General features: G+C 53.1%; 1 protein-coding gene across 1 annotated transcript in view; it reads left to right on the forward strand.

Moving 5' to 3' along the window:
- Positions 1 to 19,352, forward strand: part of col5a3a (collagen, type V, alpha 3a) — a 42,254-nt gene extending 22,902 nt beyond the window's left edge. The window contains exons 21-67 of the mRNA XM_084677076.1: positions 431 to 484; positions 796 to 840; positions 1,031 to 1,084; positions 1,328 to 1,372; positions 1,945 to 1,998; positions 2,415 to 2,459; positions 2,828 to 2,881; positions 3,465 to 3,509; positions 3,753 to 3,806; positions 4,073 to 4,180; positions 4,268 to 4,321; positions 4,630 to 4,683; positions 4,819 to 4,863; positions 5,007 to 5,060; positions 5,352 to 5,396; positions 5,613 to 5,666; positions 5,834 to 5,887; positions 6,066 to 6,119; positions 6,270 to 6,377; positions 6,722 to 6,811; positions 7,091 to 7,144; positions 7,390 to 7,497; positions 7,819 to 7,926; positions 8,027 to 8,080; positions 8,480 to 8,533; positions 8,642 to 8,749; positions 8,874 to 8,927; positions 10,489 to 10,542; positions 11,419 to 11,472; positions 11,594 to 11,647; positions 11,887 to 11,994; positions 12,100 to 12,153; positions 12,267 to 12,320; positions 12,586 to 12,639; positions 12,955 to 13,008; positions 13,092 to 13,199; positions 13,371 to 13,424; positions 13,592 to 13,645; positions 14,066 to 14,173; positions 14,345 to 14,398; positions 14,496 to 14,531; positions 14,975 to 15,028; positions 15,130 to 15,436; positions 15,662 to 15,774; positions 15,886 to 15,954; positions 17,034 to 17,267; positions 17,591 to 19,352. Coding sequence (XP_084533202.1) covers positions 431 to 484; positions 796 to 840; positions 1,031 to 1,084; positions 1,328 to 1,372; positions 1,945 to 1,998; positions 2,415 to 2,459; positions 2,828 to 2,881; positions 3,465 to 3,509; positions 3,753 to 3,806; positions 4,073 to 4,180; positions 4,268 to 4,321; positions 4,630 to 4,683; positions 4,819 to 4,863; positions 5,007 to 5,060; positions 5,352 to 5,396; positions 5,613 to 5,666; positions 5,834 to 5,887; positions 6,066 to 6,119; positions 6,270 to 6,377; positions 6,722 to 6,811; positions 7,091 to 7,144; positions 7,390 to 7,497; positions 7,819 to 7,926; positions 8,027 to 8,080; positions 8,480 to 8,533; positions 8,642 to 8,749; positions 8,874 to 8,927; positions 10,489 to 10,542; positions 11,419 to 11,472; positions 11,594 to 11,647; positions 11,887 to 11,994; positions 12,100 to 12,153; positions 12,267 to 12,320; positions 12,586 to 12,639; positions 12,955 to 13,008; positions 13,092 to 13,199; positions 13,371 to 13,424; positions 13,592 to 13,645; positions 14,066 to 14,173; positions 14,345 to 14,398; positions 14,496 to 14,531; positions 14,975 to 15,028; positions 15,130 to 15,436; positions 15,662 to 15,774; positions 15,886 to 15,954; positions 17,034 to 17,267; positions 17,591 to 17,737 — 3,534 coding nt within the window. The 3' untranslated portion in view covers positions 17,738 to 19,352. The remainder of the gene's footprint in view (positions 1 to 430; positions 485 to 795; positions 841 to 1,030; positions 1,085 to 1,327; positions 1,373 to 1,944; positions 1,999 to 2,414; positions 2,460 to 2,827; positions 2,882 to 3,464; positions 3,510 to 3,752; positions 3,807 to 4,072; positions 4,181 to 4,267; positions 4,322 to 4,629; positions 4,684 to 4,818; positions 4,864 to 5,006; positions 5,061 to 5,351; positions 5,397 to 5,612; positions 5,667 to 5,833; positions 5,888 to 6,065; positions 6,120 to 6,269; positions 6,378 to 6,721; positions 6,812 to 7,090; positions 7,145 to 7,389; positions 7,498 to 7,818; positions 7,927 to 8,026; positions 8,081 to 8,479; positions 8,534 to 8,641; positions 8,750 to 8,873; positions 8,928 to 10,488; positions 10,543 to 11,418; positions 11,473 to 11,593; positions 11,648 to 11,886; positions 11,995 to 12,099; positions 12,154 to 12,266; positions 12,321 to 12,585; positions 12,640 to 12,954; positions 13,009 to 13,091; positions 13,200 to 13,370; positions 13,425 to 13,591; positions 13,646 to 14,065; positions 14,174 to 14,344; positions 14,399 to 14,495; positions 14,532 to 14,974; positions 15,029 to 15,129; positions 15,437 to 15,661; positions 15,775 to 15,885; positions 15,955 to 17,033; positions 17,268 to 17,590) is intronic.
- The last annotated feature ends 2,098 nt before the right edge of the window (positions 19,353 to 21,450 follow it).

The following is a 21,450-nucleotide window of genomic DNA, read 5'->3' on the forward strand; positions in this document are numbered from 1 at the left end:
GAGATGGGAGAAAAGGAGACAAGAGATAATTGTGAGATAGAAATTCAGTGGGTGGTGACAGAGATAAGAGAGATGGAGAGAGAGAGATGAAATCCTGGCCCAAATGATTATATTTCCATATCAATCACTTCCCAGGAGATCACAGATGTGGCTTAGGAACAGGTGGCTTGGCCAGCGTACAGAGTGACACAAAAAAACACCACACACACCTACACACACACACACACACACGCACATACACACACACGCACGCACGCACACACTCCCCCACATCATCATCAACCCTCCCATACTGACTCCTTCAAAATACACTTGAACACTTGTGAACTCTCTTAGAAACACACACCCAATGAACACCTACACACACACACACAGACTCTCATTCACGTTCTAGTGTATATTAACAGCTGTGTGTATGTTTCAATTCCAGGGATCGAGAGGGCTTGTCGGATCAAGAGGTCCACCTGGGCCTTCTGGTCAACCGGTGAGTCAGCTTCAGTGGGATGGATTGGTCCGACACACCATCTCTCAACAGGCTCTCTGGAGGAAAAGAGATAGGATTATTATTGTTATTATATTATTATGATCACATACCAGTGGTCAGATGCAATCTACTGGAGCCTAACAGGCTACATTTTTTTCACAATTGGTTTGGGGGGGGGGGGGGGGGGGTCATACTGTGAATTTGTTCAGTTTTCTTATACAGACTGCTTTAACTGTGTCTGTCTGTGTCTATGTGGCTGTGTGTCTGTGTGTCTGTGTGTGTGTGTGTCTGTCTGTCTGTTTGTCTGTCAGGGTATCACTGGTATAGATGGAGTTCAAGGATCAAAGGGAAACCTGGTCAGTATTCGCAGTCATACGAATGTCTCAATATGTGTGATATAGAGGAGATAAAATACCCACAGCAATGAAAGTGTGAGATTGAACTATCTCTCTCCCATGATAATGAGGTCATGTGACCAGGGTTTGGTACATAGTGAGTGTGTGAGACGATAGCGCATGGTGAAAATGGTGTTGCTGTTCTTTCCAGGGGCCATCTGGAGAGATAGGACCCCCAGGCCAACAAGGGAATCCTGGTTTACAGGTACCCTACAGCTGCCTTCTGACACAATAAAGTACTGGAGGATACATAATACACAAGCATACTCCCCTGTCTTTGTCTTAGTCTCTCACTATCTGACACACATACGCAGTCACTCACACAAGCACACACACACAAAAACGAACAAACACTCAGACAGACACAAACAAGCACACTCTCAAACCTACTCTCCCTTCCCCTTCCCATGCCGTTACTTAACCTAATTGATGCTTTGTTGTGGTACAGGGTTTGCCCGGTGCCCAAGGTCCCATTGGATTACCAGGCGAAAAGGTAGGCGCTGTGTCTCTCTCTTCATTTCCCAATGAAAGCCATGACCTTGTGACCTCTGTCGGCAGGTCCTTAGGGGCTGTACCCGAGCAGAACAGCGTGACCCAGCCACTCTTGGCTCCGGTTCAGGCTGGAGAGGGGGGGTCTGACAGGAAATCAATAGCCAGGAAACACACACTGGAGCACACACGCGCCCAGTCCCTCCACACACCACACACCACGCATTGTGCTGATGTAGAGAGTAAACCGGAATACACACATGGATATGCTTAGAGGGGAAACGAAGGAAATATGTTTCAGTGTATAGCAGAGGCCTCCAACCTCCAACCGGTTTTTGCTCCAACCCCAGTTGTAACCAACCCGATTCGACACGTCACTCAGATAATCATTTGAATCGGGTGTGCGAGATCAGGGTTAGAGACCACAGGGGTTCATATTGTGTTTGTGCACCTGTGATTCGCCTGTGAGGCCCCCATTGGGCGCGTGGCCTCCAGGGGGTCCAGTCCCCCTCTGGGACTATACGTGACGCTCTGTCCTCGGTGGGCCCCTCACATGTCTGTCTCTGGTCCCCACAGGGTCCCCAGGGGAAGGGCGGGATGCATGGACTCCCAGGCATCGACGGCCCTTCTGTGAGTACAGCACACACTCCCTCTGCCCCCCCTCTGGGCTGGGGAGCTGGCCGGGGCCAAGTCACCTGCTCCAGCTGTCCTCCAGCCGCCTTGGGGGGGGTGTTCCACTGCAGTGCTCTTCCTCCCGCTAAACGCGAGATCCTATCTCATGCACTCTATTTGGAATTGTATTATTGGAGATAGGCCCACAGGCGTGTTTATAAAATGTATTTATGATACAGAGCAAATGAGTCTCTACATCGTGTCCCTGTGTTGGGTTACATCTTTTGAATATCTTCCGGGCAGAATTTTTAGCAGTGTACGGTATCGCGTCTTTTTTTCTCCCCAATGTGTATTCATAGACTCGTGTGAATGATTCACGGAGTGTAGAACAGTAATGTTACTTTTTTCCTCCCCCCTGTGTGTTCTGTGTCAAGGGCCATCCAGGGAGAGAGGGGCAGTCTGGGGAGAAAGGCGGTCAAGTGAGTTCTGGCTTGCGTGACGTGGCCTCACTGTTCCCATGCTAACACCTTGCCAGCCGACCATTACGTCCAGCCATGCAGCCTCTTTGCCGGACTCCATTTTCGAATTCCCATTGTGTGCTAACATAACGTCAATATCCTGTTCACCCATGTCAGCGTCACTCCAGTTGTCGTCGTATTCTCACGATGCCATTGTACACTCACGTCAGCCCATTAGAGTCATCATCGAGTCCTCATCCAGCACTCTTAATCCTCACAATGGGAGCTTTTGCACTACACTACCCATAAAGCAATAGCGCCTGTTCTCTCTGAGGGATCTATTTGGTGCTGGTCCCAGGCAGCAGAGCTGATGTTGTCGTTTCACACAGGGTTTACCTGGCGCTCAGGGGCCTATTGGGTATCCAGGGACGCGCGGTGTAAAGGTGAGGCTTGTTATTGTTATTCCTGTCTACAAAGGTTCGTTCAGATGGTCCCTTTCCCTCAGACGTTTCTATCAGTTTCCTGCGTGATGGACAAGCCCTGTGCTCCTGGGATCCCCAGTTGACAGGTGGAGGGAGAGAGCTCTCGTTCTCAGAGGAAAAGCCAATGACAGAAAGAGTCCCATTTGACAGTCAATAGATAATCAGTGTCAGTCAAGACTGGGGTATGTATGGTGTGTGTATGGTGTATGTATGCGTGTGTGTTTGGTCAGTGTTGGGTATTCTTTCACGGCTAGTCAGTGTACTTCCTCGATGATCTTTCAGGCTTGTTGAGGCTCCTAGAATTGCATTGAATGGCATATATCATTAGGATGTAATTTGCCTCGGCTCGAGTCGTTAGTATCTGAGGAGTTTAAGTGTAATAGCTGGTCAATAACCGAGCAAGACAAAATCGATTCAAATGTAGGAGTCATGCTACAGAGGAGAAATGAGTGGGTTCCTTTCCGCCACTGCCTATTTGTCATAACATGCAACTAGGTATTGACTTTGCCAGTCCCCACAACATGTGTTTTTCTCTCTCTGCCAGGGAGCGGATGGAGTGAGAGGTCTGAAAGGAAATAAAGGAGAGAAGGTGAGGAAACCAGACCAGCCCCACTCCTCCTGAACTTCAACTCTTCCGTTGAAAAGTTATTTCCGCCTGTCAGGATTCCCGCTCTGTAGATCCAATATGTCACCTTCTCAGCTTCCCCTCTCGAGTGTCACCCTCCCTGGTGAAATGATAGATCACACACCTTCCTCACGGTACGAGAGGGAGTAATGAATCACCGGCAAAGCTGTCATTAATGCTCACTCAGGACTCCTCGATTCATTACAGGGTGAAGATGGTTTCCCAGGGTCTAAAGGTGACATGGGCCTCAAAGGAGACAGGGTGAGTATGACCTCATAGTGGCGCCATTTCTCAGACGGCTGTACAGGCTTAGTTTATTCTCCTCTAACTATTATGATGCATGAGATAAACAAATGCAGCTTGTCTGACCTTGCCCTCTCCCTCTCTCTCTCTCTCTCTCTCTCTCTCTCTCTCTCTCTCTCTCTCTCTCTCTCTCTCTCTCTCTCTCTCTCTCTCTCTCTCTCTCTCTCTCTCTCTCTCTCTCTCTCTCTCTCTCTCTCTCGTGCTGTCTCTCCATGTCTCTGCAGGGAGATAATGGGGCTGGCGGGGCACGTGGTGAGGACGGACCCGAGGGGCCAAAGGGCCAGTCAGGACCCCTGGGAGAAGGTGGAGGTCTTGGCATCGCTGGGGAAAAGGTACAGGGCTGTCCCCGTCACTGTCCATCCCTTTGAGTGAACTTGGCGTGGATGGGGTTCTGACCCCCGTGTTTTCTGTGTCCCCAGGGCAAACTGGGTGTTCCAGGGTTGCCAGGATACCCTGGAAGACTAGGGCCCAAGGTAAGAGATGCCGATGATTGTACAGTCATCGGATAATGTGTCCTCTGTCTGATACAAAGTTTTTGAAGTGTCTTTGGCTCTGATTATGGGTGTCATATTAAAAAGAAAGAATGACGAATTGCCGTTTGTTACGAACAGTCTTTAAGGGACAACAATTCACTAACAGTTGATTAATGGTGTATTTAAGACTCACCTATTAGATCAAGGTTAATTCGATACAGTGGTTAATTATTAGTTGCCGAACGACTGGGGCCGAGATGTGATTAGTGCCAGACTTTGAGCTGATGAACCTCTGTGTTGGCCTCCAGGGATCACTCGGGTTCCCTGGATCTGCTGGCGTGCTGGGAGAGAAAGGACGAAGGGTGAGCAAAACACGCCGCGGGTCACTAATGGAGCACTAACACTGCTACTTAGCATGTGCCGCGCACATTCTGCGTGGGTGTGCGTGTCTTTGTGTGCGTGTTTGCGTTAACCCATGCTGTGTTCCTCCCTTGCAGGGACCAGCTGGCCAGCCAGGGGCTGGCGGACAGAGGGGTCCTAATGTGAGCATGCATTCATCTGTTGCTTCCATCTAAACTCGCACTCTTTCTTCAGCAAGAACACCCCACTCATTAGTCAGACAACAGACTGTAAGAGCAGTCCGGTCATCTCTAGTCCTGAGGCTGACGGTGCGGGTTTTCCACAGGGTTCCAGAGGAGGGAGAGGTGCCAGGGGCCCGACGGGGAAGCCTGGAGACAAGGTGAGTTTTGGCCGACGCGAGCCTGTCTCTCAGGCAGAATGAATGAGCTCTCTGGCCCAGTTTGGAGCTGCAGCAGTTCATTTGAATATGACAGCCCATCTGGTGTGCTGGAGCAAGAGCTGTCGGTTGGGGATGTCACGGCGCACACCGCGAAAGCCCGTCGTCGCGGGGAAAGATAAACATGTGTTCCAGTCGGGATACAGACTGTGTTCGAGGATGAATGAGTGAGCGACCCTGTACGAATTTGATAACGGTCTGTTTCATGTCCTCTTCTGCCTGTCCATCTGTCAGGGTGCCTCTGGACACGATGGACCACCAGGTTCGACCGGAGAACGGGTACGCTCCAGTCTGTCAGCAGCACTCACCGCACGTCAACTCGAGTTATTCAAACAAGCCTCATTAGCTATTGGCTTAGGATAAATTATGCCTTTTGCCGATACTCTGATCTCTTTGGTATCATGTCGATGTAGTCGTTCGTAGTATTTCGGTCTCTGGTTCAAGTCAGGCTTGAAATGGAGTTTGGACTGATTCCCTGTCTGGTTTTCTCCACAGGGCCCACAAGGGCCACAGGGAAGGAACGGAGAGACAGGACCAAAGGGCCCAAATGTAAGTGTGTCCCAGATCAGAAATGTGTTGTGCAGAGACACATAGCTTTACCTCACACCCACCATGTCCAGTGTCTGTTTACACTGTTGAGGGATTCTGTCCGGACTTTTCCATTTCCTCTGCACTTTCTTTGTCTTATAAAAAATCCAACTAACCTTGCTCTCCAGGGGCCTGCGGGAAAAGATGGACTACCAGGTCATCCAGGCCAGCGGGGGGAGCCTGTAAGTACAGCTGACCAAGCACATGCTGTGGCGGTTATGCTGAGCAATTGAAATGCAGAGTCTGTAGTTACTACTTAATTGTCTAACCATTCGCCAAGAAATATGTGTATAAAATATTGGCCCTCACTCAGCACTTAGCTATTGACCATCACCTTACTTGTCCTGTTTCACCTTTCAGGGCTTCCAAGGGAAGACTGGGCCACCTGGGCCCATAGGAGTGGTTGGACCCCAGGTGAGACAGCCAATCATGGACTGCGGAACACACACCAAACACTGTTTCACGAAAGATCTTTCGACCCTCAAGGGTTTTGCGACTGTCCAGCGGAAGACACAGTAGCATGGCGGTGTAGACCTCAATGTTTTGCTGTGTGACCCGTGTCAGGGTAAATCCGGAGAGACCGGGCCAATGGGAGACAGAGGACACCCGGGGTCCCCGGGACCCCCCGGTGAGCAGGGTCTACCAGGAGCTGCAGGCAAAGAAGGCGCCAAGGTGACCTCACTTCATTACCCTCCTCATAATTATGTCTTTATCATCCTCGATAAACAGCATTGATGGATTGGGAATACCTACGACGCTAGATATCTCATCTTCAGGAGGTCTTTTCCTTTTAGCATATCCTAACGGATAACAGGAGCTCCTCATTCCATACCTCACTGTGCTCTGTGTATTATGGCTCATAAAATATGAATAGGCCTTCTCAGTGCGACGGCTCCACCATGTGATTTATCACTTCATAAGGGGCCTGCTGTCTGCTCAGCGCTGCCGTCTGATCTAATCCTCTGGTGGTGTGTGTGTGTGCGTGTGCTTGTGTGTGTGTGTCTGTGTGTTTCCAGGGAGATCCAGGACCTTTGGGGGCTCTCGGGAAGAGTGGCCCTCCCGGGCTGAGAGGCTTCAGAGGGGGCAGGGGCAGTCCCGGCGCCATGGTAACGCTCTTTCCCATCTCCCCCGCCTTTCACGTGCGGCTCTGCCGAGGCTAGCTGCACGTCCACTGCAGTCACCTTTAGAAACCGGCGGGGTGGAGGGGGGGGGGGGAGCTTGGAGTGGTAGCTTGAGCTCAGATCTGCCGGGGACAATTATGTCGAGTCCTGACGCCCAACGACGGCCAGCCCGATGCTACTGATGTGGGAGTGATTGGAGGTTGTGTGGCTGTGAAGGCTGTGATTGGCTCAGTCCTGTGTCCCCCCCTGCCTGTGTCTCCCCAGGGTCCAGCTGGACTGAAGGGAGGAGAGGGACCGCCTGGCGTGGCCGGAGCCAACGTGAGTATGCATTCATCAGGTTGATTGTGTTATTCCTGGAATCGTTTTTTTTTTCTTTTCTCCCTCTATCCAGCCCTCCCTTCCAACCCCACCCCCGCATTCACCCCCCACCCCCTAAACCTGCAAGTCACATGTAGGATACAAGAACATATGCGGGGGGAAAGGGAGGGGGGCGGTTTCCATGGAGATCGTGATCACGTCACTTAATCAAAAAAGTGAATCGTGTTGCCTGCCTACCTTTCCAGGGAGCCGGTGGGGAGAGGGGGCCCTCTGGAACGGCTGGTGCCATTGGTCAGCCTGGACGTGCGGGCGGAGTGGGCCCCGCAGGTCCAATGGGAGAGAAGGGCGAGCCGGTAAGCGTCCAATAGGATTAGGATTCTTATGTCATGCCGTCGCCTGCTTTTAGGCATGCAGTCAAGCGCCATCACCCTTCATCGGCGGGAAATAAACACGCGTGGGTTCCAGCACGCGTGTCATCGCTCCTTGAGCGAGAGCGTGAATGTACGCGTACGTGCATCGACGCCGTCCTCGCACTCCTCCGTGTTGGTGTCTCTCTCCCTGCGGTGTCCGTGAAGCGACGCATCATGGTGCGACGTGGCAATATTTGGAGCGTGAGGCAGCTGTCAGGTTGATTGACGTGTGCCTGTCTGTCACCCCCCCCCCATCCCCCCCAGGGAGAGAAAGGCCCCATCGGGCCGGCGGGCCAGGACGGGGAGCAGGGGCCCCTGGGTCTGCCGGGGGCTGCCGGCCCAGCCGGACCTCCAGGCGAGGATGGAGACAAGGTAGTGGGACAGGAGAGGCACCGCTTGCTCCACAGGGACGTGTGTGCGGGTGTGGGTGGGTGTTTCCGCATCTCTGTGACCGCGTCGCGTGTGTCCGCAGGGGGAGACAGGAGGACCGGGCCAGAAGGGAAGCAAAGGAGACAAAGGAGAATCAGTGAGTCGAAACACAACACAGCACTGACACCAGGGCACCGGCAGCCAAGAGGGCTCCTGATTGGTTGAAAAGGGTTGTGCCGTAACTGTCCTTACAGTACACTGTAAACACGATACCATCAGAACACTCACGACACTGTAAACCCCTCGACGAGGGGTTGACGCTTAACGTTTTGTCAAAACTGCTTCCATCAAACTATTGAAGTCGTCGAAGCCATTTCTTTTGGTAAATAAATCATACCGCCTATTCCTTGATTCAATTTGTATTTACTAATTTGGGGTTAAGGCTTGCTGGTAAATGGAGCTTTGAGCATGAAGCTTGTGCCTCCCCTAGTGTGCGATTGACAGTTGTGAATGTCCCCTTGCCCCCCCCCCCTTGCCCCCCCCCCCCCCACTGCAGGGCCCCTCAGGACCCACAGGGGGCCAGGGTCCCATCGGTCAGCCTGGTTTACCGGTATGTACAAATCCCTACTGTGTAGAGTCCAGGTTAGTGTATGGGTGTTTGTGTACTTCTGTATTTACAGGGCTGACCTGAATGTGTGCGTGTGTGTGTGTGTGTCAGGGTGTGGATGGAGAGTCAGGGCCTCGTGGCCAGCAGGGAATGTATGGAGCAAAGGGAGATGAGGGAGCCAGGGGCTTCAAGGGAGCTACGGGACCTACTGGACTACAGGTTTTGAAACCACACTACCACCACACACACACACACACACACCACCACATACACTCATAGGCTAACTGTACCTATTCCAAATCAACACAAATGTCTGATGTAATTCCTCTCCGCGGTTTCACAGGGAATGCCAGGGCCTCCAGGGGAGAAAGGGGAGAGTGGACACGTCGGTCTGATGGTGAGTTCCGGACAGTGCCAACAACACAACCGAGTGCTTCCACTGTGTACAGTACTTTACTTCCAGCAAGTCACTCCTGACACGGTCGACATATCCGACGAGCATGTCCTTGCATCCATGTGAGAAGGCCTTCTGCATTCCTGTTGTGTGGTGGCTGCCTGCCAGGGCTTATGCAGAGGACACAGAGCATGGCGTGACCGCTGGGCTGCTGTACAGGGAGCTTGTGTACCGAGAGAAGGATAGAGCCAAAGAGAGAGAGAAGGAAAGACGGAGGGATAGACAGAGAGAGAGAGAGAGAGAGAGACAGAGAGAGAGAGAGAGAGAGAGTGTGAGAGAGAGAGTGACAGGGAGGACGCAGTGAAGCAAGAGGGAGGCTTTGGTTCTGAGGAGACTGGGAGACGGCGTGACAGCTGCTAATCAGATTAGCCCCAGCCTTGGCTGTCTAATGAGCATCCTCCTTTGTGACAGTCATCTCAGAAGGCCGCCAACCATGAAGGCACGCGCAACAAGATTCTCTACAGCCCCTCTCACCGCCAGATTAGGGAGGGAAAGCGTCAAAACGGAACAAAAACAAGACAGGAAGGGAGTGGGAGAGAGAGAGAGAGAGAGAGAGAGAGAGAGAGAGAGAGAGAGAGAGAGAGAGAGAGAGAGAGAGAGAGAGAGAGAGAGAGAGAGAGAGAGAGAGAGAGAGAGAGAGAGAAAGAGAGAAAGAGAGAGAGAGAGAGAGAGAGAGAGAGAGAGAGAGAGAGAGAGAGAGAGAAAGAAAGAGAGAGAGAGAGACAGAGACAGAGAGCAGTTGAGAAGAAGAAAAAAAACAAGCCCGTATGCAAATGTATTAGACAGCTATAGAAAGAGAGAAACAAAGCAAGAAGAATCTCCGAAACGGACGAGAGGGGAAAAAAAAAGAGGAGAGAATCGGCAATGCCAGGAGGAGCTCATAGTCTCTCGGTCCTGGCTCTTTGGGCTGTCTCGGAGCAGTGTCTCCCACCCCGAGTTCTCACCGGGACATGGGAGGTGTCGAGCTCAGCTGCTAATGCAGACCCCAAGCAGAGCCCGGTTGGAATGAATTGCCGCTTCATCATCAGGACGTTCACAGAGGAGCGCAATTGCGCCGGAACACTTCTCGTTTTCCCCGTGGTCGCGAATGTGCTCCTCTATCTGTGCGGCTTCAGGGCTTCTCATGAATAAGAGGGGGCAGGGAGGGAGGGAGACAAGAGAGAGACTCGCAGACAAAGGGAGGCGTAGAGAGACGGCGAGATAGGGGGAAATGGAGAAATTCTTTGTCCGTATCATTTTGAGGGTAATGGCCTGTCACAAATATCCTCCTCACGTCGATGCAATAATGATCAGGGACACTGGGACTGTTGTATTCGGTCCCCACTTCCTGATGCACAGTGTGACTCACGTTCACCGAAGGAGGTGTTCATGAACCAGACGTTCTACCTCAAGTGAAAGGGGGGTGTGCGCTGTCGTGTGTATGTCCGCTGAATGCGAGAGAGAACATCGACATAGCGTGTCTTCTCAGTGTGAACGAGTGATTAATCCGGTCCTGTCTTTCTAGGGTCCTCCAGGACAACACGGCCCCCGAGGCCCGCTGGGCCCCAACGGTGGAGAGGTATTCCCAAAACACGTCTCCCGACTCGACGCAACACGGCATACACCCCTGAAACATTGAACACATGCCATAGACTTGCCGTATGCTGTTCTACATGCCCCACCGCACACACACACACACACGCGCGCACGCACACACACGCGCGCAACCCCATCCGCCTACATCCCACCTCTACTACCCCTCTCTCTCTCAGCTCCTCTGCTGCTGTTCGGACGTGAATTATTAAGTAGTATTAGAATATAATCCCTCAGAGAGGGTTATATTTACCGCTTTATGAATCATTAAGGCGCAGACTATCATCCCTGAGAGAGAGTTATATTTACCTCTCCTAATGGGCACCTCTCAACAACTCCCGCCACTGAATAATTCACCGGCACCGCGGCAGACACAGTGGAGCTTCGCGACGGGGGCCGTGGAAGATCGAGGGGCCCCCCCGAAGATGGACGGATCCCTAAATGGATTGATACAGGGATGGAGCGAGTGCGGGAAGTGGAGAGGAAAAGGCCCCTGAGTGGATGGGGGGGGGGGGGAAACCCCGAGGTGCAGGACAGGAGAGTGAGGAGACGGCAGTCGTAGACCTCCTCTCCACTCGCGTCTGTTGGCACTCTGCTCTCTGCTCGGGACAGCGCTTTCACCGGCCCACTTATCAAGTCGCCGACTGGCTTTCACGGAGGACCACAGACCGCACACTGTCAACAGAGCAGCTGCTTGACGTGACCTCCAAGGGGCTGAGAAAGAGCCGTTTGGAAAATCATAACAGACCCACTTTGAGTTCCCGCTGTCAGAAACATACCCAGAACCACTTCAGCATGAAAGCCCTTGGCTCCTCCTGTTAGAAAGCACTGGGTCAACCTGACATGTTATCTACATTTACAGGGGCCAGCCGGGATGCCTGGGGGAGTAGGTCAGCCTGGACTCGTTGGTGAAAAGGTAAGGGACTGAGGGAATGTTTGCGTCTGTGTGCGTGTGTGTGGTTGTGTGCGTGGTTTCTTTGAGTGTGTGTGTGCGCGGTAAGAGAATTGTAATATTCTTTGTCCATCGACTGTGTCAGGGGGAGGATGGAGAGGCTGGTGACCCCGGGCCCGTGGGAGAGTCTGGCAGTGCTGTGAGTCTCCCTTTTATATTTGTTCTCTCTCTCTCCCCCTCTCTCTCTCTCTCTCTCTTGCTCTACTGCCCCTCTCTCTCTCTCTCTCTCTCTCTCTCTCTCTCTCTCTCTCTCTCTCTCTCTCTCTCTCTCTTTCTCGCTCATTGTTTCTCTACCCCTCTCTGCTCTTCCTTTTTACTTTTTCATGATTCGTTGCTACCTCCCTAAACACTGTTCTGATTCCCCCCACCCCCCCGCAGGGTACCAAAGGAGAGCTGGGAGAGAAGGGCGACTCCGGCCCTCCCGGGGCGGCCGGGCCCCCGGGAATGAGAGGAATACCAGGGGAGGACGGCAGCAAAGGAAACCCCGTGAGTTGCGCCCTCTCCAGCCATTTGTCCCTGACCTTTTCCTCTGGTATCAGTCATCTGGTGCCCCTGGGCTCGGTTCTGAACCCCTCCCCCTGTCCTCCACAGGGCCCTATCGGATTCCCCGGAGACTCGGGACCCCCCGGAGAGGCCGGCATCAACGTAAGTTCGTTCAGCCCAGAAATGAAACCCAATTTGGGCTTTGGTGCAGCGCAGAGACTCCCTAATGCCCCTCGTCCTTTGGTGGCCTTTTCTAACGCTTCTGGTCTTCCCAGGGAGTGGACGGTGGACCCGGCACTAAGGGAGACAACGGAGATCCGGGGAAAGCAGTGAGTAGGACACAGCACAGGTCCCACTACACAGTAACAACCACATGCAGCAGTTCTCTACCGAGGCAGATGACGTGAGCGCGGCAACTACCGTTCTCCGGGCTCTCTCTACAGAGACGCGCGCTCAGCCTTTGTTCTTTGTCGCCGAGCGAGAGGCTTTTACTTATTCATCAATACCGCTGAGCCTCCTTCTCGGGGTCTCTGGGACCGGAGGGGGGGGGGTTCATTTCCACCTCGTTAACCCTTCTCCTCTCCTCTTCTCCAGGGCCCTCCAGGAGCCTCTGGAGAACCCGGCCCCCCAGGGCCTCCAGGGCGAAGGGTGAGTCTGATTATCACCTTCTGCATGTGTGTGTGTGTGTGTGTATCCACGAGTGTGTGGTTTGTATTCGCGAGTGTGCGTCTGGGGGTGCGTGAGCAGGAGCAGGTCTGTGTGTGTGCATACGCTTATGCAGACTCGGATATCTTCAGGGGTTTGATCGACCTCTATTTGTGTAAGCGGGGAAGGGAAGCAGCATCACATTTGAAGCAGCACACCATTATCACCCATACAGACGCTGCTCCCCCCCCCCCCCCCAGCCCCCTCCCCCCCGGCCACCCCTCCCTCTCACTCTCTTTCCCCTCTCACCTTTTCCAGGGTCACCTGGGAGCTGCGGGAAAAGAAGGGAAGCAAGGGATGAAGGGAGCCAAGGTAAAGCACAGATTCAATCGGCTTCCGCGTCTGTTTCCCTCCGCCTGTTTCCTCTACCGACCGTTCGATCCTCTGTTCTCCAGGGGGCGACAGGCGCAGAGGGGCTGGTGGGAAAGACGGGGCCGGTGGGCCCCCAGGGACAGTCAGGGAAGCCTGGACCAGAGGGGCTTCGAGGGATCCCCGGACCGGCGGTTAGTCATCATACTAATGTCAGCAGACAGCTGTGGGCAGCCTGGGGCTGGCTATTACTTCCTGGGCCCATCTCTTCGCGGCGGCTGATTAGCATGCGTGTACAGTGCAGCTGTTGGTGGGTTCTGGACCTTCACACTTTGCTTGATGTATTTACTGTGTTCCATGTCTAGGGTGAACAAGGGTTAAACGGCCCCCTGGGACAGACCGGACCGCCTGGCCCCATGGTACGAACCTGGTACTCGTGACCTAGCACAACCGTCCATTACCAAACCAGTTCCAACCTGTTCCATCTGACAGAGCCCAATGTAACCCGCCCTTGTGTAACCTTGCCGTGGGGGGGGGGGAGTGGGATGTACTGTTATGAACTGTGAGCATTCTCTGTCACACTCAGGGACCCCCAGGATTGCCCGGACTGAGAGGAGACCCTGGAAGGAAGGGTGACAAGGTGAGTCACAGCTTCATTTCGACCGTGATTGTGCCAGAAAATTAGTAAGACAGCTCATGGTGGTCTTTAACCCCCCTCTCTCTTTCTCTCTCTCTCTCTCTCTCTCTCTCTCTCTCTCTCTCTCTCTCTCTCTCTCTCTCTCTCTCTCTCTCTCTCTCTCTCTCTCCCTCCCTCCCTCCCTCTCTCTCCCTCCCTCCCTCCCTCCCTCCCTCCCTCCCTCCCTCCCTCCCTCCCTCCCTCCCTCCCTCCCTCCCTCCCTCCCTCCCTCCCTCCCTCTCTCCTATACCCGCACTCTCTTACCCGACTTCCTCTATCTCTTCACCCCACTTTTCTCTCACCCCCCCCCCCCCTCCATCTCTCTCTCTCCCGATTCCTTTATCTCTCTCCTGACCCCTCTCCGGCTGACTCCGCCTCCCTCAGGGACATGGAGGGCTGATTGGTCTGATTGGGCCTCCAGGAGACTTTGGAGAGAAGGGAGACAGAGGCATGCCAGGAAACCAGGGCACTCAGGGACCCAAAGGAGACGGGGTACGAACAGCCCACCCAGTGACCTCACAGCACGCGCGTCGCATTCAATGTCGACTCAGGTCGCGCACGTCGACGCTTCCGTTGACGACCGGGTCTATTTCCGTTTCCACGTCGTAGATACAGTACCTACCGTAGATATCAGGATAACATGATCTTGTTATTGTCTTGTAGGGTGATGGTGGCCCCCCTGGTCCAATCGGGCCCCCGGGACCCCCTGGACTGTCTGTAAGTTGGCCATTCCCCCTATGCTTCCTTTGAGACACATTGTCTGATTACCTATTATCCCTCTCATCTCTTCTCTCCTTCCCTTATCCTCTCCTAGGGTTCAGTTGGTCAGAAGGGATCTAAAGGAGATTCGGTAAATCCAGTAATCTTTGTAATCCATTGTAATCCATTGTCATTCCTGTACTTGCATGCATGCAAACACGCACACACAAACACACACAAACACACACAGACATCAGCACACCAGCAGCTGTCCGGAACATATGCTGGATAATGGTGGGGTGTATCCCATACATTAGGAGAGGTGTAAAATGTTAATCTGTGCGCACAGGATTCAATCTCCTTTGTACAATCATGCAACTTCAGCATTATACTTGAGCTGTGGCTTTTCCATTGGGTATTGTAAGAGGATTTGGTTCCAGTGTGTCACATTATGAAAACTGCTGGTTTGAGACTGCTGGGGTTTGACCAGAGAGTGCTGATGCGGACAGCTGCATAATCCCATAAAGTTGAATCCGGATCTGCCAGGTAAAGTGATGTTTGACAAAAGGCTCACCCCCTTCTCTGCTTCCCCAGGGTTCGATCGGTCCCCGAGGAGACACAGGCCCCATCGGTCCCCCTGGACCCCCTGTAAGTCGCCCCACACACCTCCAGGTCTCTCCGCCTCCCCTTCCCCCCTCCTGCTCCTCTGCTCTGGGTAACCCCTGTGCTCCCCTTCCCCTTCCCCCCAGGGCATGCCTGCTTCCATGGTGCAGCCCCTACCCATCCGGGAGGGCAGGAGGAAGAGGAGAAGGCACTCGGGCCGCTCCAGAGGAGGAGCGGCGCCCGCGGAGGAGGAGGAGGGGCCGGAGGAGCAGGAGGAGGAGCCCATGCAGGGAGACCAGCCCCTGGAGGAGGCCGAGGGCATGGAGGAGGTGTTCGCCTCCCTCACCTCCATGAAGAACGAGGTGGACCAGATGAGGAAGCCCCTGGGCACCTTCGAGAGCCCCGCCCGCACCTGCAAGGAGCTCATGATGGTCCAGCCGGACTTCAGAGACGGTCAGCGGCAACTGAACTGCATCAAACCTTTGGGATATCGCAATTTTTCGGATTTTCGCTTGAGGATTTCCGTATATTAGATTGCATTTATGATCTCTTTCCACCAGGCAGCTTTTCCACTGAATACTCCTGTCATTGCAATCTCGTCGCCTGTAGGGTAACGTCGGTTGTCATTCGATATCCTCGTCCCTGTTTGGCCATTCTCCTCTGTCTGCCCTTCTCCAGGTGAGTACTGGATCGACCCAAACCAGGGCTGTCACAGGGATTCCATCAAGGTCTACTGTAACTTCACTGCCGAGGGAGAGACCTGTATCTACCCAGACAAGAAGATTGAAACGGTGAGTCTCCTGCCTGTCAGCTCCCGTTGAGCTCCACGTCGCGACCCCCTGACCTCCCCAGAGCCCAGTGTTGGAAAGAGGGACTGACTCTTTTCCCCCCTCTGTGCTCAGGTCAAACTGGCAGCCTGGAACAAAGAGAAGCCAGGAAGCTGGTACAGCCAGTATAGAAAAGGAAAACAGGTAACAGCCTTGGGGTGGTGTGTGTGTGTGGGGGGGTAGTGTGTGTGAGGGGAGGTGGGGGTGGGGGGGTGGGGGTGGATCGGCCCCTACCATTAATCTCAAGGTCCTCCAAATGTCAGGCGCTCTTTTTCAGCTAGATTACTCATCCTAATTGAGTGCCTTTGGATAATGCTCAGGCGTATGATTGAGTAGGGGTGCACAGTGGCAGCGCACGTGTGTGTGCGTGTGTGTAGATGTGTGTGTTTGCTCAATCACGTTGTAAAGTTAGTCATTCTGCCAACAGGGTAATTAAGCACTAATATATGTGCTCATGTATGAGCTCTGAGATTGTGTGTGGTGGGGTGCTGTCATGGTGAAGATGAGTCATCCACAGCCACTGGCAGTGGGGTGTCATCAGCTGTCATTCACATCAGCTCAATAGGAGCAGGGCCCTTTCATGTGCACCTGATCAGACAGGACTTGACAATCACACAGAGCCGCCGACACAATGGCGACAGACTCGCTCGCATAGACTCAAGTACTCGTATTCTTTCCTCAACTTTTGTCCCTCCGTTTTTCTCCCTCTCTCTCTCTCTCTCGCTCTTTCGCTCTCTCGCTCGCTCGCTCGCTCGCTCGCTCTCCCTCCCTCCCTCCCTCCCTCCCTCCCTCCCTCCCTCCCTCCCTCCCTCCCTCCCTCCCTCCCTCCCTCCCTCCCTCCCTCCCTCCCTCCGTTTCTCTCTCGACTTTCCCTCTCCTCCTCTCTCCCCTGCGTCCGCGTCCACACTCTGGGCGAATTAGAGTAACCTTTACTGTCCTCCCCTCCCTCCTACATATATTCATGGAACACGGACAGTGAAATTCAGAGACAAGAGAGGCGCTTCATAAAAGTGCAATCGGTCTAAGCCTGCTCCCTCATCCCTTATCAGCTTCATAACTCCGTCAGGCCCGCATTGCCATTCTCCCGGCGTCCGCTGTGTTCAGCTCTCAAGTCATCCTCTGATTGGAGCCGTCGCAGTCCGCACATCGAGGTCGAAGGTCGCGCGGCTCGTGCCGGCTGCACCGTACTGTCACTGAGAGGAACTGTGCCGTCTGTGTCTCAGTTCTCCTACAGTGACTCCGATGGGAACCCCGTCCACGTGGTGCAGCTGACCTTCCTGAAGCTGCTGAGTGCCACTGCCAAGCAGACCTTCACTTACACCTGCCAGAACTCGGCCGGCTGGTTCGACAGCACCACCCGCAGTCACCAGCACGCTCTCCGTTTCCGGGGGGGCAACGACGAGGAGATGACCCAGGCCAAGACGCCCTTCATCCAGTCGCTGCATGACGGCTGTCAGGTGAGTGACAGGCAGGAGCTGGGAGCCTCTGCTCCCCTGAGAGGAATTAGCCTCAAGGAGGGCCGATGTGCTGCAACCGTTGTCGGCTCGCTGCAACAGCAAGGCCTAGCAGATGGTATCGGTCAGATTAGTGACCTACTCACATCTAAGTGGGCATCACAGCTCAGGAGGAGAGTTAACGGACAGGGTGAATTCACATCTGTGCTGTGTGTGTTCTCCCCTCTCTCTGTCTCTCTGTCTCTCTGTCTCTCTGTCTCTCTGTCTCTGTCTCTGTCTCTGTCTCTGTCTCTGTCTCTGTCTCTCTCTCTCTCTCTCTCTCTCAGTATCGCAAGGGTCAGGAGAGGACAGTCCTGGAGATCAGCTCGCCCTCAGCAGAGTTGCTCCCCATCAAAGATGTGGCCCCCTCAGACTTTGGAAATAGCAACCAGAAGTTTGGCTTTGAAGTCGGACGAGTCTGTTTCAGCGGTTAACGCGGTCGTACCCACAAAGACATGGCACGCACAACAAGGTTGCCAACCAATGAGACTGGACTTCACCGTTGCCACAAGCAATATTTATTATATATGTTCGTGTATGTGGTGGGTTTTTGGTATTTTTTGTGAGACTCTCATGCAGCCGATGGGATGGGAGTTTCCATGACGTTGACAACAATGTCAAGCACAGGACAAAAGCCAAGAGGAACAAAACGAGTTAATCAAAAAGGGAAATCTTCCGAAAAGACACATTCCAATCTTTTTCCATCTTTTTCTTTTCGCCACTTTTAAATCCTGTCGTTCAGTTCACTAGAAGTAGGAACTAGAACCACATGAACATGACCAACAACAACAACAACATAAACCCCTCCCATTTGCGGCGTGGCTTGTCTTTCATCTGTGGTGTAAGTCACCTGAGCAGGCGGATACCAGCTCTCCCATTCAAACTTGGTGCAACCTGGGGGATTGACCTGAAATGGAGAGATTTGCAGGGATAGCACTCTCACGCTCATTTGCATATTCCAGTTTGAGCAGGATGACAATAGCCTGGCTGCGTTGCTATCTGCTTTAGCATGTTAATTCTGTATCTGAAGATGTATCTCATTTCGACGGTGCTGTATGTTCCATTTTTTTGCTCGCCTCCACCCTTCAGCTGCAGTTTTATACTAATGACTTCGATTGGTATTCTGTACATGTGTTCCCATGTATTAAGCCTTACAGTTGCTTGAATGAATGGGGTTGTTTTCTTCATCAGACAGGCAGGACTGCATGCATTTTATCCCTCCCTTTTTTTTCTTCTCGCCCGTGCTGTGCGTCCACCTTGCAGCTTTGTTGACCTTGTGCCCTGGCCTCAGTAGCAGGGCTGGGTTCTTAACCGAATGACCGCGATGTGTTTTACTGTTACGGTGGTCCATTAGACTGTACCAAGGAACGTTTCACGTGTACTTGAATCGCTTTTAAGTATCTGTTCGAACATTAGAATCTCGATCTCCACCTCGGCCCTGCGTCCGTGCAGTCCCAGTACAGTACTTGTTGTGGATGTGTTTGCCATTTTTATCATGTCATGTTTGTTTTCCGATGTATGTTTTGCTCGTCAGTGGTGCTAAAGAACGTGTTTCGTCCGCGTGTCCCCAGAAGCATGATGAAGGACACGTGAGTTATCGGTGCTTAAACAGCAGTGCATGCTGAGACAGGGGTGCGTGTTGCGCACACACTCGGAGCTGCAGAACGGCCGTCCTGCCCGCGGCACCCTGGGATGGTTTGTGGAGGTGTTTGGGTCGAGAAAACGCCATGGGCCTTTACTGTTCCTCTGTAGCGCCTTCACATACTGTCCTCGTGGGAACTCAACAACCTACGCAGCCACCTCATCCCCCCCCCCCAGTCTGCGTAACTTAGCAATGTACTCCTCTCACTCTTTTCAGTAGTATTTAAACAATTCAGTTATTCCAAATCCTCCACCCCCGTTCCCCCATTCCCTGTGTATAGTGTACGTCGTACTGATTTTTATACGCTGTACAGATATAAGTACTCGATGATACTCGATAACAGTCTGTGGCCTTCCATGAAAAACCAATGTGTTTGTGAAAAGTGAATAAAGACGATGAAAAAACGGTTTGGTTGGTCTGCCAGGCTGTGCTTTGGCGCTGAGGGGCTCAGAGAGCAACCGGGGCTGTCTGTTAGGTCCACTCTGGCCCTAATGGACAAACAAGCCTCTTCATTATCAGCAGTTCTGCATCATTCACTCAAAGAGGAGAGGACGCAATCAACATCCCTAAACGCCGATGTAATCAACTCTCATCCCCAGTTCGCTTGTTTCAATTAGCTTGTGTTTCCCTCCTTTGAGGGGGGGGGGGGGGGACAGGGAAGGGAGGGAGGGAGGTGGGGGGAGGGGAGGGGAAAATGGGGGGAAGGGTGGCTCGTGGCTCTGGAGATGGACTGACGACAGACGAAGCTGACGGCGTGAGAGATGGAGGGACAGTGGAACGGTGGGCTCGTCCTTCGAGAGGTGCCGATGAACGCGGCTGCTTCTTCCGGCTCCTGTCGTCTGGTCCCGTGACCACAGCCCCCCTCTCTTCACACCCTCTCCCTCTGCATGCGGTCACTAAAACTCCTTTTCCCCTCTTGTCCTCCACCACCACACCTGTCTCACCCCCCTCCCCCCCTTGTTCCGCCCCCCCCTCCCTCTATTACTCTCTCCTTCTTTCTCCACAGCATCTCTCTCTATTTCTCTCTCTTTTGCTCCCTCCCCCACAACAAACATCAACGTGTCATATACAAACACACACACGCGCGCCCACACCCACACACTCATTCAGTCTCACATCAAAGTCCAGGCCGCCAGGTCCCCCCGTGGGAACTATTCCTCAAGGTTGGCGTCAATAGCGGGATAAAGGTTGCTGTGTAGTTGTCGCCTTTGTGCTCTCTTCCAACTCGATGGAATTTCAACCAACGTGTAGAAGCTCTTGACAAGGAAAGGTCGTCCCTCGCCGCTGCCTCGGAATGATGATCGAGCGAAAAGCTGCGGCGTGGCCGTCGATACTCCCACGGCGCCAGGAACCTCTTTCCTGCGCGCACATCCGTCGGTTCAATCCGCCGCGTGCCGTTGAGCCTGGGCGCCTTTGAGACCTCGCTTTGCAGGTCTTTTGTTAAGATGGTGGCGAAAACCTTCGCACGTTCGCTCTCTCGATCTGTAGCACACCTGGGCTGCCCTGTGTTCCTGATAACCTCTTATCCGCCGCTCTGCCGTCCTCTCATCCAGGAGATCTATGCCGCTCACAGATGGAGGGATTCCAGCTGATGTTGTGATCTCTGCTATTGTTCCGGGAGTGCAGTACGTGTCCATGTGATGTTAACTGTCCACCCTTTTTTTCTGTTTGGGCTCAAGGGGGAAGCCATGTCCCCTCTCGGCAGTCACTGTGATCCGAAGTTTCATTGCACAGGGATGAGAAGTTCTCTCTCTCTCACTCTCTCACTCTCTCTCTCTCTCTCTCTCTCTCTCTCTCTCTCTCTCTCTCTCTCTCTCTCACTCTCACTCTCTCGCTCTCTCTCTCTCTCTCTCTCTCTCTCTCTCTCTCTCTCTCACTCACTCACTCTCCTCTCCAGTGTTTTCTTTTGTTCTGGTTTCCCTTCTTGTTCCATCCCATCTTTGTGTCTCATTACTCTGTAGCAGGATATCTTCGTCTCTCCCCCCCCCCCTCTCCCGGCTCAGTGACAGTGATTCTAACTACGCCGACCATGTCACCAAGTCACTGGGAGAAACAAATAAATTAAACAGACGTTCAAATTAACAAGGGAGTGAAATGGGATTATCTACTGTACATTTACCGGTGAACGGCAGAACCTGACTTTCTCAAACGGCTCCCTTCCTCCATCTACATGTGGGTGTTTGTGTCGCGATCAATAACAATTCAAATGACTTTCCATAGCAGCGTTGCGTGAAACTTGTGTGTTTTTCTCTTCTTCTTCATCGTAGATCAGCAGAAACTGTTCATGTTGCACTCCGTTTATGAACACATACACTACATGTTTATGTTTGTGTCCATGCGTGTGCGTGCGTGCATTCCGTGTGTGCGTACTGCAGTGCCTGTGCCCTGCCTCTCTGTCACAAGGAGAGGGGAAACGGGCTCCGCAGATCCTCCTTTCCATCCGAAGCAGTTATCGACAAGGCTAGCTTTAGCAAAATGGTTATAAAAAAGGACATGAAGGGGAGG

This window comes from Hypomesus nipponensis, chromosome 17 (genome assembly GCF_054491055.1).
Source record: "Hypomesus nipponensis isolate SF chromosome 17, ASM5449105v1, whole genome shotgun sequence".
NCBI classification, from domain to species: domain Eukaryota; kingdom Metazoa; phylum Chordata; class Actinopteri; order Osmeriformes; family Osmeridae; genus Hypomesus; species Hypomesus nipponensis.